Source organism: Saccostrea cucullata, unplaced genomic scaffold (assembly GCF_032062105.1).
Source record: "Saccostrea cucullata isolate Sc308-1 unplaced genomic scaffold, CSIRO_AGI_Scuc_v1 ctg589, whole genome shotgun sequence".
NCBI lineage: Eukaryota > Metazoa > Mollusca > Bivalvia > Ostreida > Ostreidae > Saccostrea > Saccostrea cuccullata.
The window spans coordinates 155549-168646 of NW_026920208.1; the positions used below are offsets into that span (position 1 = coordinate 155549).

At 34.6% G+C, this 13098-nt stretch overlaps 2 protein-coding genes across 2 annotated transcripts; one reads left to right on the top strand and one right to left on the bottom strand.

Moving 5' to 3' along the window:
- Nucleotides 1–1038: 1038 nt before the first annotated feature.
- LOC134244961 (cilia- and flagella-associated protein 57-like) lies at nt 1039–10396 on the bottom strand. Its single transcript, XM_062727220.1, has 20 exons — nt 10355–10396; nt 9474–9977; nt 9109–9359; nt 8821–8986; nt 8531–8683; nt 8176–8321; nt 7889–8054; nt 7421–7753; nt 7144–7317; nt 4369–4530; nt 4102–4257; nt 3825–3918; nt 3496–3686; nt 3101–3274; nt 2848–3006; nt 2599–2742; nt 2396–2512; nt 2131–2262; nt 1869–2012; nt 1039–1748 (listed from the first exon to the last, which is right to left on the bottom strand). Exons 2-20 carry the CDS (start codon nt 9945–9947, stop codon nt 1425–1427), a joined length of 3660 nt encoding a protein of 1219 aa, XP_062583204.1. The 5' UTR covers nt 9948–9977; nt 10355–10396; the 3' UTR covers nt 1039–1424.
- Nucleotides 10397–10789: 393 nt separating this feature from the next.
- Nucleotides 10790–11308, top strand: LOC134244892 (large ribosomal subunit protein mL64-like). The gene has a single exon (XM_062727129.1). The coding sequence runs from the start codon at nt 10818–10820 to the stop codon at nt 11286–11288; it is 471 nt and encodes a 156-aa protein (XP_062583113.1). The 5' UTR covers nt 10790–10817; the 3' UTR covers nt 11289–11308.
- The last annotated feature ends 1790 nt before the right edge of the window (nt 11309–13098 follow it).

Genomic DNA, 13098 nt, shown 5'->3' on the forward strand with positions numbered 1-13098 from the left:
GTGATACTTTTTAGCTTGTTTCCACAACTTAGTTTTCTCTAATCATTTTGACTTTTGTGTGATTTAACCTCAAATGGATAGCTCTTAGCCGTATGTGTTGAGAATCCTGGCAGATAACATAGCTAGGAGCTATATATACTAGTATATAATTATGATTAAAGGGGCTGGATGGTTGTGGCCATTTTTAGACTACTTTGATCTTCATTAGAGGAAGATCCAAATAACAATATAATAAAATGATCAAATTTTAAAGCTAAAATTTATGAAATTTTTCTTTGCCAAATGATAGTTGATAGCTATAGATATCATATTCCAAAATTTAAGTTATATCTTGTGGTTAATAAAAAAATAATTTGTTGACCCCCTAGCCTGCTACCTACATGTAATATCAATATACTTTTCTCAAGAAGCTATGACAGTGTATCACTCAAGGTCATAGCTCTACATACAGTAGCTACCTTTTTTAATGCATCCCAGCTTTCTTATCATCTACAACCCCTGTAGCAGACACAGGTAAATTGATGCTTTGCAAATCATGACAACACTCTTAAGCTTATTAGCTCCATTAACTTTGACCTTGACATGAATGAACTGTTTCTTTGATAAAGTCCATATCTTTAGTATGTTAAAGACCAACAGGTCAAATTTTGCTTTCCATATTGGGTCCTTAATGCTAGTTTTGTAGTAACATTGACCATATGTCCCTAAAATAAATAGGTTTGTATACCCATGGTTACCTGACACCTTTGCAGCAAGTTTAAGATGGAGAGTGTAACAGGAGAGGAGAAAAATGAGCGCACCTCACTGGAGATTAAGAGGGCCTTAGTTTGAATCCTGCTCTGAACTGCTTAATGATTGAGCTATCTGACCACTGGGGATCAAACCCAGCTGACCGCCACAAAAGATTTAAAATACACTGTAAGTATTAGGATTCATATAAAGAAAAAATTAGTTAGATCTTTAATTTTGTAAGATATATTTCTGTTGATATCAATTATTATCTAATTGGTATTTAAAGAAACTCATCCACTGTTTCACTTTATTTTTTATTTCAATTTATTTTATAAATACATGAACATATTCAAAATATTTATCACAGACAGAAACATCGTAAAAACAGATACTAATATATATAGCCTTCAAAACTCTTTCTGTTTCAAATATTCCATGATCATGAGGACTAAATTATATCTGGAGGGATTTGCCAATAGCTTATAGAAAAACACAGAAATAAGGCTGGGAGATCCTGTTTTAGTAAATATAAATGTGTGTATAAGGCATCTCAAAAAAGTTTCACTGAAAAAGGTGCAAAATAATTTCTGAAATATGTCCAGCACTGTTAGGTCAGTTAATACTAATTGTTCTCTCATTATACAAAAGAGTTCTTAGCTAAGCAAGCCATCACTTATACTCAGTAGAACACATCAGCCTACACTCTCAATGGCAGGCTGCATGGGGGGTAGTCTTTGTGAGGAAGAGGGACGAGAGCCCATTTCAATGTCTGTGATTTCCATTCTAAGTCTTTTAATTTCTAACTTCTGCATGTCAATAATTTTGTTCTTTTCCTCCATTTCGGACTGCATTAGTGCACTGGGTCCTTTGGAGGTGTAAGCAGCCACTGCTGCTGTATCATTCTTGTTCTTCTTGCTGTGCATTCCTAGGGCCGCCTCCAGATCATGGATCTGGGTTCTAGCAATTTTCAGTTCTCTCCTCAAGTCATTGATTTCTTTAATTAATGACACATTTTCCTGCAAGAAAAACATAACATTTCAAATACATGCAAAAACATTTATAAATTGCCATCTACAGTTAAATTTTTCAAAATTTTTTTTATCCTTGGTATTGCAATATCTTAATGGCATACAAACCTGCATGATGCGGACATTATCAGCCCTATGGATTTCGGAATCCTTGGCCAGCTTCTTACGTAGGGAGGCCACAGATCTCTCTAAATGTTCTCTCTGACGACTGTATTCTTTCTGAATATCTGCATCAACACTGGCTGACTCAGTCTGCAAAAGACAATTATTCACACATTGTAAAAGCCAAAAAGCCAATCACATCAAACGATATAAATTTCAACTTTATCAATGCATTAATTAGCTTGTATCAGAGCTTTACAGCACTTACAATATCATCTCTAACGTGTTTGGCATACAAGGCCTTGATGGTCTCCTTCAACATCTTGGGATCCTGAATGTACCCCACACAGTTATGAAGATCTGTTTTGAACTGCTTTAGTTTGGCTTTAATGTCATGCACCTGTAAAAATATATTAATATCAATATGAATGATGTGATAATTTGTCTTATAGGAGTACATGTAATGAAATCAACCTTGTAGCTAAATAATATAACCCAAATTTGTTTATTTCCAACTAATTTTGCATTAATACCTTTTCTCTCTCAAGGTGCATCTCTTTGTCTGTAGCCTTTAATTTCTGGGTCAGTTCCTTGATGCTGAGCTCTAGCTGTGTGTTCTGTTTGTGGAATCTCTCCAACTCACTTTCCATCTACAAAAAGTAAAAGACACAATCAGCGAATGACAACTTTTAATAAAACTGCAGTCAAGTTGTGTGCATATAGAGCTCTCTTTTACCTCTTGAATCTGATCTTTCATTTGTTTGATATCGTTCTCTCTTGGCTCAATCTGTTTCTTTAACTCCTTGATCTTGTAATCCAACACAAACTTGAATTTCTCCAATTCCTGGTTCTTCTTTTTCAAGTCATAAATTCTCTTTTCCTGGAAAAAATAACATCAATTTATTTCTTTGCTGCCAACAACCTTAATTTACACTTCAAAGAATTATTTAGCATACCAATTGATGTTAACAAATTAAGATCTTACTTTGTCTTGGATGGTGTCATCTCTCTCCACGATCTCTTTGCGAAGACCCTGGATATCTTTCTTCATTTTCTCCTTCTCACCATTCAGTTTAGAGACCTCGGATTTGAATCTGTTGATTTCCTCTTTGTGGTCATCAATTTCACGTTGTTGGCTGATGAACTACAACAATGAAATTTTTTTATTAGAAGTGTTTCTAATTCCTCATACTGTATTTCTTGAAAAGAAATCTGCAATCTGTAAATTTCTTTGTTACCTTCTTCTTCATGATGCCAGTCTCTCCTTTGAGTTTGATGTTCTCCTCGCGTTCTCTGCGGAGCTGAATCTCGTAGTTATTTTTGATATCCAGAATCTCCCTGTCAGAATCCTCTTCAATCTGTTTTTTGGTCTCCTCATATTCTTTGTTTTGTTCTCGGGATTCATCATTAGCCTATGATAAAATCAAAAATTAATTTTATGTGCTTTTTGAAATTCAAACTTGGCATTGGGGCTTTTGCCTGTATAATAGTGTTTTTTTTTAAATTCAAGCACATCCTAAAACATTGTTTTGTATGTAATAGAAGCCTTGTTAAATTTTTCCTCTGGGCTGTTCCCTTCCCTCACTCTGGTCTGTACCCTCCCTCCACTCCAGGGTTTACTCTCTCCCCTTACCTGTTCTAGTTTGGCTGTCATCTCCTGTAGCTTGGTCTCGTAGTACTCAGTCTGCCGTTCCATGTCTCGCTGTTTGCTCTCCTCCTTCTCGATCAGCTGACGTTCATACTCCTCCTGCATTTTCATCATCTTACTCTGCATCTCCTGGAACTTCTCATACTCCAACATCAACTTCTGGTTGTTAGCAGACTCTGTCAACAAAAGGCCAATAAACAGTCATTATAAGCACACAACAAAATTGGAAATATGGCACAAGATTTGCCATTGTTACTCTGTGGTACAAAGTACAAGGTATAATCATTCCGTGAAAGAGGTATTTCAGTACTTACCCATATCTTGTGTTTCTTTGGCATGCTTCTCCATGATTTCTTGCATTTCTTCTTCATGTTTCATCTCTTCTTTATCTTTTTCTGTTTTCAGCACCTGGAAGAGAGATGATAACCTTACAATGAATTTTAATGTTATTTTTGAGCCAAATAATGATTTATAGAAGAAAGAAATTTACAGAAACTAATGAAAACCTTCTCTAACATTATGATTATCAGAAAGATAAGATTTAAGGGGAGACAACTTTGTGAAGTAGGCCTGATTGTGAAATTAACTGACCTGATTTTTGGTTTTGAGAGCCTCCATTTCCTGTATGAACTTCTCTGTCAGTTCCTTGATCTTGTCATTATAACTCATATCCTTCAGCCTCAGTTGATACTCATTCTCCGACTTCAGTTCTTCAACACGAGTTTTCAAATCAGCCATCATTGTATTCTACAAAATATACAGTTTGTTAATAAAGTAAAATGTATAAACGTGAGCACAAGTAATAAGATCAAAACTCCTGTTCCATAATACTGAGAAAACTGCAAAATAAAACCTCACCTTCTCCTCTAGATCACTCTTTGTGATCAGAATTTCCTCAGCCCATCCAAAGTCCTTGTCTCTCTTCAACCCACGGCCATCTTTATCCTGAATCTTCCATAGAATGATAGAGGCATCCTCTGCCACAGTGATCAAGTATTGGTCATCATAGGAAATTTTCATCTATAAAGATATATCAATTTTATGTAAAATATTTTTCAACAGGTCGGAGAGAATACTCGAAATCGGGTATTATCTGTGAAATCGCGTATAATACTCGATATTAGGGTATCGTTGAATAAATCGGGTATTCCGTCCAACTTTCTATAAAAACAAAAGAATAAAGCAACGGCGCATTACATCAGTTACTGTTACTTGTACATCAGTATCTTGTGGGTTTATTTTTATTAAACCTAATTCATACGGTTGTCAAATAAGTTTAAAATCACACGACAAACACTGCTGAGGTAAAAAAGAGGACACAATGGCGTTATTATTTTTCAGTATAATTTCTAAAAAACAAATAACTATACACTTCGTTTGTCTTTATCTTTATTTCCCATTAAAGTATTCCATATAATTAATTTTCTAATTTGTGCACTATTCACAAAATGTGAAACTTTTAAGAAATTAAACGACTTACGCCGTGTTATGTATTTTTACTGAAAATGTATGGCGTCCCTTTCAAGTGAAATATAAATTATTCCTAATAGTTAGAGAGTACAGTATAAGTGAGTCATAATTGTATATCTCTGCCATAATGGAATAGAAGAAGAAAATAAAAATAAGATTTAAATAAATACCCACGGGAAAACAGGTTGAAAATAGCTAATTGAAGGTGAGTATCTTATTTTTATGTCAATTTAGTCAAAGACACCGTAAACTTTTTGGTTGCATTTTAATCGATACAAGATATGCTATTTTACCTTTATTTTATGCATTTGTGTGAAAATTCAGAGCGAGAAGTCATATAAACAGGATTTTCTTCTTTTTTTTGGGGGGGGGGGATAAATAAAAGTCAAATGTGTACATCTTTTCATGAGCTTATAATACATTGAATTTCTCAATATAGATCGAGGTACAGTCATATTGAAATATGAATCACATAGTCAAGTTTTCACATTTATTATAGTTTTTACGTTTATGAACATGTTAATGAACAAACTGAAATAATGGAGTGTTCAATTGCCTTGGAAACTCTTGTCTTATTTTTTGGGAATATAATTCCTCATCGGACATTACCAAAATTTCATAAAAATCGTAGCCACTTCCTTTCTTTATTATACTATTTGATAGACAGGGTAAATTTTATCTCTTTACCTTCTACATATTTTTTTATATCGCTATCTTATACCTCATTATAATATGCTAATACAACGCACTATCTGATTGGTTCTATAGGCAATATGTCACAGTTTTCTTTTAGTTATTTTATCTATGATGCTTATTACTCAAGTTACAATAACTTTTCCTAATACTCATCTATAATGAAAAAATGTTTTAAAAAAATAAACATGAATTCTAGTCACTTGTAGTCTCATATTGTGTTAGAAAATAACAGGTCGCTTTTTGTTTGCCTATATGATTTTTATTTGATGAATAAATCTTCCCTACAATTAAAAATATATAACCGAGTTTAACCGACCGTGACATTCAAAGAGAGGTCTCTTGGACACATGTAGAGGTTGGACACATGTAGAGGTTGTTTTGTCAGAGGTGGTCAAGAAGCCTTTAGCCCCCCCCCCCCCTTCTTTGAAGTCGCCAAGAAATGGTAAAATATTGATGACTTAGCAAAATGAAACGATCAATAGTTATGTTCCCTCATAAGCTGTATTCCTGAAACTATCACTGTCTCTGCTAAAATGTTGAAGACATATTCTGCAAATATGTATGAATGATAAGAAAAAAAGATTTTCAGAAAAAGAGAAAGAGGGGTTTTTTAGCCGAAATTTTAGACATTTTTATCATTACATTATTTATACATTCATAAATAAATTTGATTTTATGCACCAGATGAATGTGAAAGTAATTAATGACACATAATTAGATACGATAGAAAATTCTTTGTTTATACATGTATGGCATCATATCTTGTGTGTGAAATGTGTTTCCGTATAATTTGATTTATTTACAAATTGTTCATGTTTGTCGTATTGATGTCGAATTATTATAAATTCCCAAATTCTGATACTTGACAATTCTGTTGTGTTGGGAATGAACATTAGGAAGATGCATTTACTTTCAACATTATGAAAAATATAAAGCAAATCGAACGCCTTTTTGTGTGCAGATCATGAAATGTACTGAGCTTCACGGGTATTTGTTGACCTCGGCGCATTAATCTTGACGCTCAAATTCTTAATTGGCTAGTGATATAGATGAAAAACTCGGCAACATGCGTTAAACTTTTATTAGGTGATTACACCTCCTATACCCGATTTCGCGGTTCAACGACTAATATCGGGTATTATCGGTAGCATTGATGAAAGTTAACTCGGCAACATGCGACATCCCATTGTTAAACTTTTATTAGGTGATTACACCTCCTATACCCGATTTCGCGGATTCAACGATACCCTAATATCGGGTATTATATGCGATTTCACGGATAATACCCGATTTCGAGTATTCTCTCCGACCTGTTCAAGTGGAATAAATATTGTTAGTGGAAACAGAGTTAGCTGTAGCATTTAAAGGGAAATAACTCTTTAAAAACCATTTTTCAAATTTTTCGTAGAGAAGGATTTTCTTTATTGAACCAACAGATAAATTACACATGTACAGATTATAACAGACCTTGGTGATGGCAGCACCATGGCCCTGGTGTTCTGTCCATTCTCCTGGCACATTGAGAGGGAACTTCATAGACCACAGGGTTCCCTTGGTTGTTCCACAGAATAACATACGACCAGAGTGAGACATGGCTATACTGCTCAGTATTGTCTCCTGAGTCTCAACTTGCCTTAGGATCTGCAAAAGATTCAGAAAATTGTATGATATTATTTAAATTTTAAAGGGATTAAAATTTAAGGAAATCATTGAAATCATCTCCCATTTATTAAACTTAGCTTACATTAGCTTCTGCCAATGTGATTTCTTTGAGTGTCTTGTCTGATCCAACAGCAAATGTGTTCTTTCCATCTGGTGAGGTAGCTACACCATAGTAACTGCAGGACTTGAGCACACAGTCACCAGTGCGTTTTCCTGTATACGGATCCCATTCATACACTGCACCATCCATGCCGCAGGACACAATTTTGCTGTCATCAGGGAACCAGGTGATGGCCTTGACCCTTCCACTATGACCTTTCAAGTTGGACACACTTTCAAATGTAGTGGTAGAGAAGATCTGAATGATATTGCTTGTGACAGCTGCGAAAAGATGTCCTCCATTGCTAAATGCACACTATAAGAAAGAATACCATAACACTGAGATTTCAATACCATTTTCAATTAGAATAAAAGAAAAGAAAATGTACAATCAAAATGCTGAATTCAAAAAACAGTTTTTTTTCATTCAGACTACAATAATCCTCATTACCTCTTTGCATGTGCGCATTGGGAATTCTTTGAATGTTCTAATGTCATCTATCAGTAAGTTCATCAACCTAAGCTTGTCACTGAATCCAACAAGAATATACAAGCCAGATGGATGAAGAGCAATACTCAAGGCCTCCTCAGGGAATTCTCTGTACAACTCCAGATTGCTATAAAAACCAATAAATGCAAGGTAAATATGACACAATAATAGAAGCAATTCTATTTTTGTTTGAACCAGTGATACAGAATGGCTTTTAAGATATAAAATTCATTAACTTTATTTCTTACCAGGTTTCATAGTTCCAGATTCTGACAGATTTGTCAGATGAACATGTGGCAATTAGAGGTTTTCTGATGCAGACATCCAAACCCAAAACTTGTCCATTGTGGAATGACTGGGCCAAAGTCTCAAAGTAAATCTGGTCTCCATCACTCTGTAAAAAGGCATCGAGTACAGATTATCATTTCTAATTTGTTTACATTATTTTTGGAAAGAAATTCAAATGACAACAAAAAAGAAATCTCAATTGTATGATAAGATTGTAGACCTTTTTAGCTAGATTGCCTTTGATACATTCTTCATAGTTCTAGAAACATTCTTTGTACACCTCGCAATTTCTTTAAAAGATAAGTTTGTACTTACTCTTCCGAGATCTGCGCTTGGTAGGGTGATGTAGTAGAGCTGACTCTGGTTGGTGCTGGCGACCAGTGTCTCCTCGGAAGGGCTGACCGTCAGACAAGTGATGACCTGTCTCTGAGCACTGGCAGGGTCAGCACTGTTACTGTCAGGGGGAATCTGGGGAGAAAAGGGGATTTTTGTATTTAATTTCTCTTCATATTCAATCTTTCAATTATTTCTTTAAAAAAATCAATGTCAGAGAAATTATTGAAACTGCATAGCTTTATATATGCTGATGCTTAATATACGTGTACCTTGATTTCTCTTGTTTTCTTGAAGTATTCTTTATCATCAGTTTTCTCATACAGATGCACTGTACCAGGTCCACATGCACAAGCAAATCCCTTGGAGTAGGCAACAATGGCAGTGACTTGTGGGATTATGGTGGCCAAAGCATCATTTTCTTCATCACCTGTTTTCCTACAAATCCACATCAATAACATTGCCATAAATTTTTATTTAAATGTACTTTTCATAAATTTCAAATTGAAAAGTCTCATGTATTACGTGTAGTATAAAATCAGCATGATAGATACACTAACTTTTCATCTTTGTGTTGCACAGGGGTAAATTCATTTTTAGCTTCACCCTGCTCAAACAAGAACAAGTGACCAGTATCAGTTCCAACCACGACTCTCTCGTCAGATACCCAGGCATGACACAGATAGTTGTGTGCTTCCATCTTCTGGAAGTTCAGGAATGGTTTCAAAGCTCCCTCATGGTATCTAAAGTGTTTGAAGATTCCATTTCCGACAACACAGAGCTGTGTGTTATCTTGAGGATTGAAGCTAACCTGCAAAGATAACACAGAAACATTGATATTTAAATATGAGACATCTGAAATACGAGTTTCTAAGAATTATCAACCAGACAGTGTTGACTTAAAAAATATTTGTAATTAACTTACTTGATAGACTGGAGCATTAGTGTTGGGATTTGATGTCTTTTGTACAGCCATAACTTTACTCTTTTCCCATGTCCAATACAATAGTGTGTAGTCAGGTTTTCCTCCCTGTGCCACCAGATATTTGGAGTCTGGTGAAAAAGCCAAGCTGACATACTCCGTTGATTTGACAAACTCCGCTGAGCTTAATACCTTTCTTTTACGAAGACTATGCAAATCATAAATGGTAATGACAGGTTTCTCCCCCTTTTCTGCAATGGCAACATATCTGCGATTTGGACTGACAGTCAATGCTGTCATACCCTCACTTCCCGGTGTTCCAGCAATAAATTTCTGTGATTTCTGATCGATGTTGTACAGGATGCAGTTAGCTCCCGCAGGATAAACAATGGTTTGTTCATCATGGTAGCAAATGTTGCCAGTGACACCTTGCTTCAGGCCAAAAATGTGCCTGGCCATTGCCACGGCAATCGACATCTTGAATGTTTTTTTTTGTTAAGCCCCTCTCTAGACTAAGATAAAAAGAATATTCTTTTTAAAATGCAAAAATACAATCTCTCACAAAATAGTCACAATTTCATGAGTATCTTATTTTGCCATTAAAAATTAAGGTAAGTGCAAAAAAACTAACTGCAAGGTATTAATTGAAATTTGAAAGTTGATACAATTCTCTTTATGAGTAACTTTAAAAAATGCACCTAGTTCCAGTTTTTCACTGCATATGAGGTCTAACATAAGTGCTTGTCAGGTAAATTGAACGGTAAAAACGATAAAAAAACATTGAAATAAATATGAGTTATCAATATTTTGGATCAGAGTTATGTGCTACTTACTAATCAGTTGTGATTTATAAAATAAAACAACTCTCTACCGAGAAAATCTACTTACTTAGATCTCTGTGTATGTATGTCAACCTATTGTAATTGTGGTTGCTGTTGGAAACGCTCCGCACAAATTATGACTTCCGGTAATACGGACTTTAATAAAATAAATAAATTCTTGTTTGGCTATGCAGTTTATCTAAAAATTATTTTTACATTAACCTTTAAAATTATTGGGTTGTGCAATTGTTAAGGATTTTATATTTAATTTTTAAAAATGAGAATTTAGAACAGGGTAATTTTAGATCCAATGAGGTACTATTCCGGAACAAATATTAGATCATTACATAATTGATAAATTCAAAATCAATTCGTCTACTTATAATGTCATTTTCATAATTTGGGCTTTATTCATAAGACTTATTTATAATTTGACTGACTTTCATCCTGTTTTGATACAATAATCTTTATTTTCCTAGACGAGCTAAATCCGTCATTGGTTCAAACTTTACATTCGAAAAAGAAAATGGCAGCCTCCATACTGCAGGGTCGTTTTTCGAGAGCATTTACTGTTTGTGGCACAAGAAATGGATTTACACAACTTTCTTACAGTTTTGCAAGCAATTACACGCTTGATAATTACGATGAACTAGAAGAAAATGTCGAGGAAACCATAAAAGACATTCGCGACGTTAGTCGTTTACCAGAGAGGTTGAAGGTTAAACTAAAAAAGAATACACTGAATGCCATACCGGCACCTGAATATATCCCATCACACATGACAGGGAAACCCAAAGACATTCGACGATTTCAGAGGAAAACTTTTGCAAAATATGGTCGTAGATACAAAATAAATCCTGGAAGTTTGTGGCCAACAGAGGAGGATTTGGCGAAAGAAAAACTGAGAGACAGTTATTTTGACCCTCCATTAGAGGAAAGTTTAGAAAAAATTCGATTATCCAAGGAAGAAAAAGAAGAGACAAGACGCAAAAGGTAAACAATTCAATTCATTATCTGAAACATTAGGGATGTGCGATTTTATCGGAATACCGATATATCGCGATTTTTTGTTGCATGATACGTATCGTGATACGGATACCTAAATACCGGTCTTTAGGTACATATTATAAAGTACATAAATTATTCATTTATTTGTTCAATCTTTCAAATTACAATTACAGAAATTATAAAAAATGTTGTAAAAATTGAAAAGAACTTCATCTTACCGTCCAAACATATTTGATTTTATATACATAAAAATTTCATGAAAGTAAAATTTTGTTTTTCTAGCATATTTTTTAGAAAAATGATGACTTTTCATATAAAATCATTGTATTGTGGGAAAAACTTGTGATATATCGCGATACAAAATTTGTGGCGATACCCATCCCTATGAAACATAAAGGTTCAGGAGAAATTTATGCTTTAACAGAAATATATGGCAAAAACTAACAGTATACCCGAATCCACACTTTGAAAAAATAGTCTCCCTTTGCCGGGTCAATCAAAAGGGAAAGAAATGATATTTCTCCTCTTAATGCTTCCAAACATTTGGGCCTGCTCCAACAAATCCACTAATTTTTCTCTCGATATATGGGTAGCCCCATCTTGAGGCAGTCTAAACAAGATGCACATTATTTTTCTAGTCAGATGATAAAGTTACAAGCCAGAAAACCATAAAGGCTACTGTGAGGATTCTATGGATTTTTCCCACAGATGGTGGCCAAGGGACATAACTTTTTCAAAAATTTAGATTCAACAATTCATGCTCTAAAGTCCATTCAAACAATATAAACCAGGAGGAGAGGAAACATAGACTTCTAAAACATCCCAAAGATGGGATCAAGTGGCACGGAGGAGTGAGCATCCCCTGCCAAATGGTCACACCATCACCAGCTATGTGCTCTTTGTCATGTTTGGGAAATAATGACCTAACAAATGCTATGAAAAAGTCAGCTAACCTCTGATTCTAAAGAATTCCAGTCAAGGTTTTACATTTCATATGGCAACAAATTGATATCTTAATCTGATATTTCTCTAACCCCTGCTTTTATTTTGTGACATGTGTATGTCACAATGTAAAAGCATGGGGTTAGAATCAGAGGAATTTCAGATTTATTTTATCTCAGGCTCTAAGTCAGATTCATTGCGAGTTTGAGACTAAAAATTTTGTATGGACATATTGTTTTCCAAATTTCAGATCAGTACCATATAAAGTGATTTAGGAAATCTTACCCAAACTTTGATCTCTTGTTACAATTTGAGTGGGTAGAATTGAATATTCCATGCCCTCTAAAAAATTTTTTTAACTCCCCATCACTCTAAAACTTGTGTTTATTACCTTTACAAGCTTTAATTCTAACCTAAATTCAGGTTGAGAATAAGATTTTTCGTAGTATTGACATATTTGCTTAAACCTTTGACACTAAAGAATTCCAGTCAAGGCCCTGCTTCAAATACTTTATACTGTATTATGGTTCTTTTTAACTAATTCATACTTAGTAGAAACTATCCCCCCCCCTTTTTAACCTCAGATTGTCAGTGCAATTTAATGACATATGTTGCGAGTGCATTTCACACCGAGATATATAATAACATCATGCTTAGAAGCTTCTGTTAACTGGAAATCACTAAAACTATTGATTATACCCCACGCAACAAGTTACTTGAGGTACATGTATTATGTTTTTGACCCATCCGTCAGTCAGTCAGTCAGTCAGAGTGTCAGTCAGTCAGTACGTCAGTCTTGTTTTTTTGTCAGCAAACTTTGCAGCTATTTAGGACACAATGTATAGATGTGTATATTA

Coding starts and splice junctions, on each gene's coding strand:
- LOC134244892 (XM_062727129.1), top strand. CDS start 10,818: ATGGCAGCCTCCATACTGCAGGGTCGTTTTTCGAGAGCATTTACTGTT.
- LOC134244961 (XM_062727220.1), bottom strand. CDS start 9,947: ATGTCGATTGCCGTGGCAATGGCCAGGCACATTTTTGGCCTGAAGCAA. Junction 3,275..3,495: donor TGACAGCCAAACTAGAACAG/GTAAGGGGAGAG, acceptor ATTTTATCATAG/GCTAATGATGAATCCCGAGA. Junction 3,007..3,100: donor CTGGCATCATGAAGAAGAAG/GTAACAAAGAAA, acceptor TCATTGTTGTAG/TTCATCAGCCAACAACGTGA.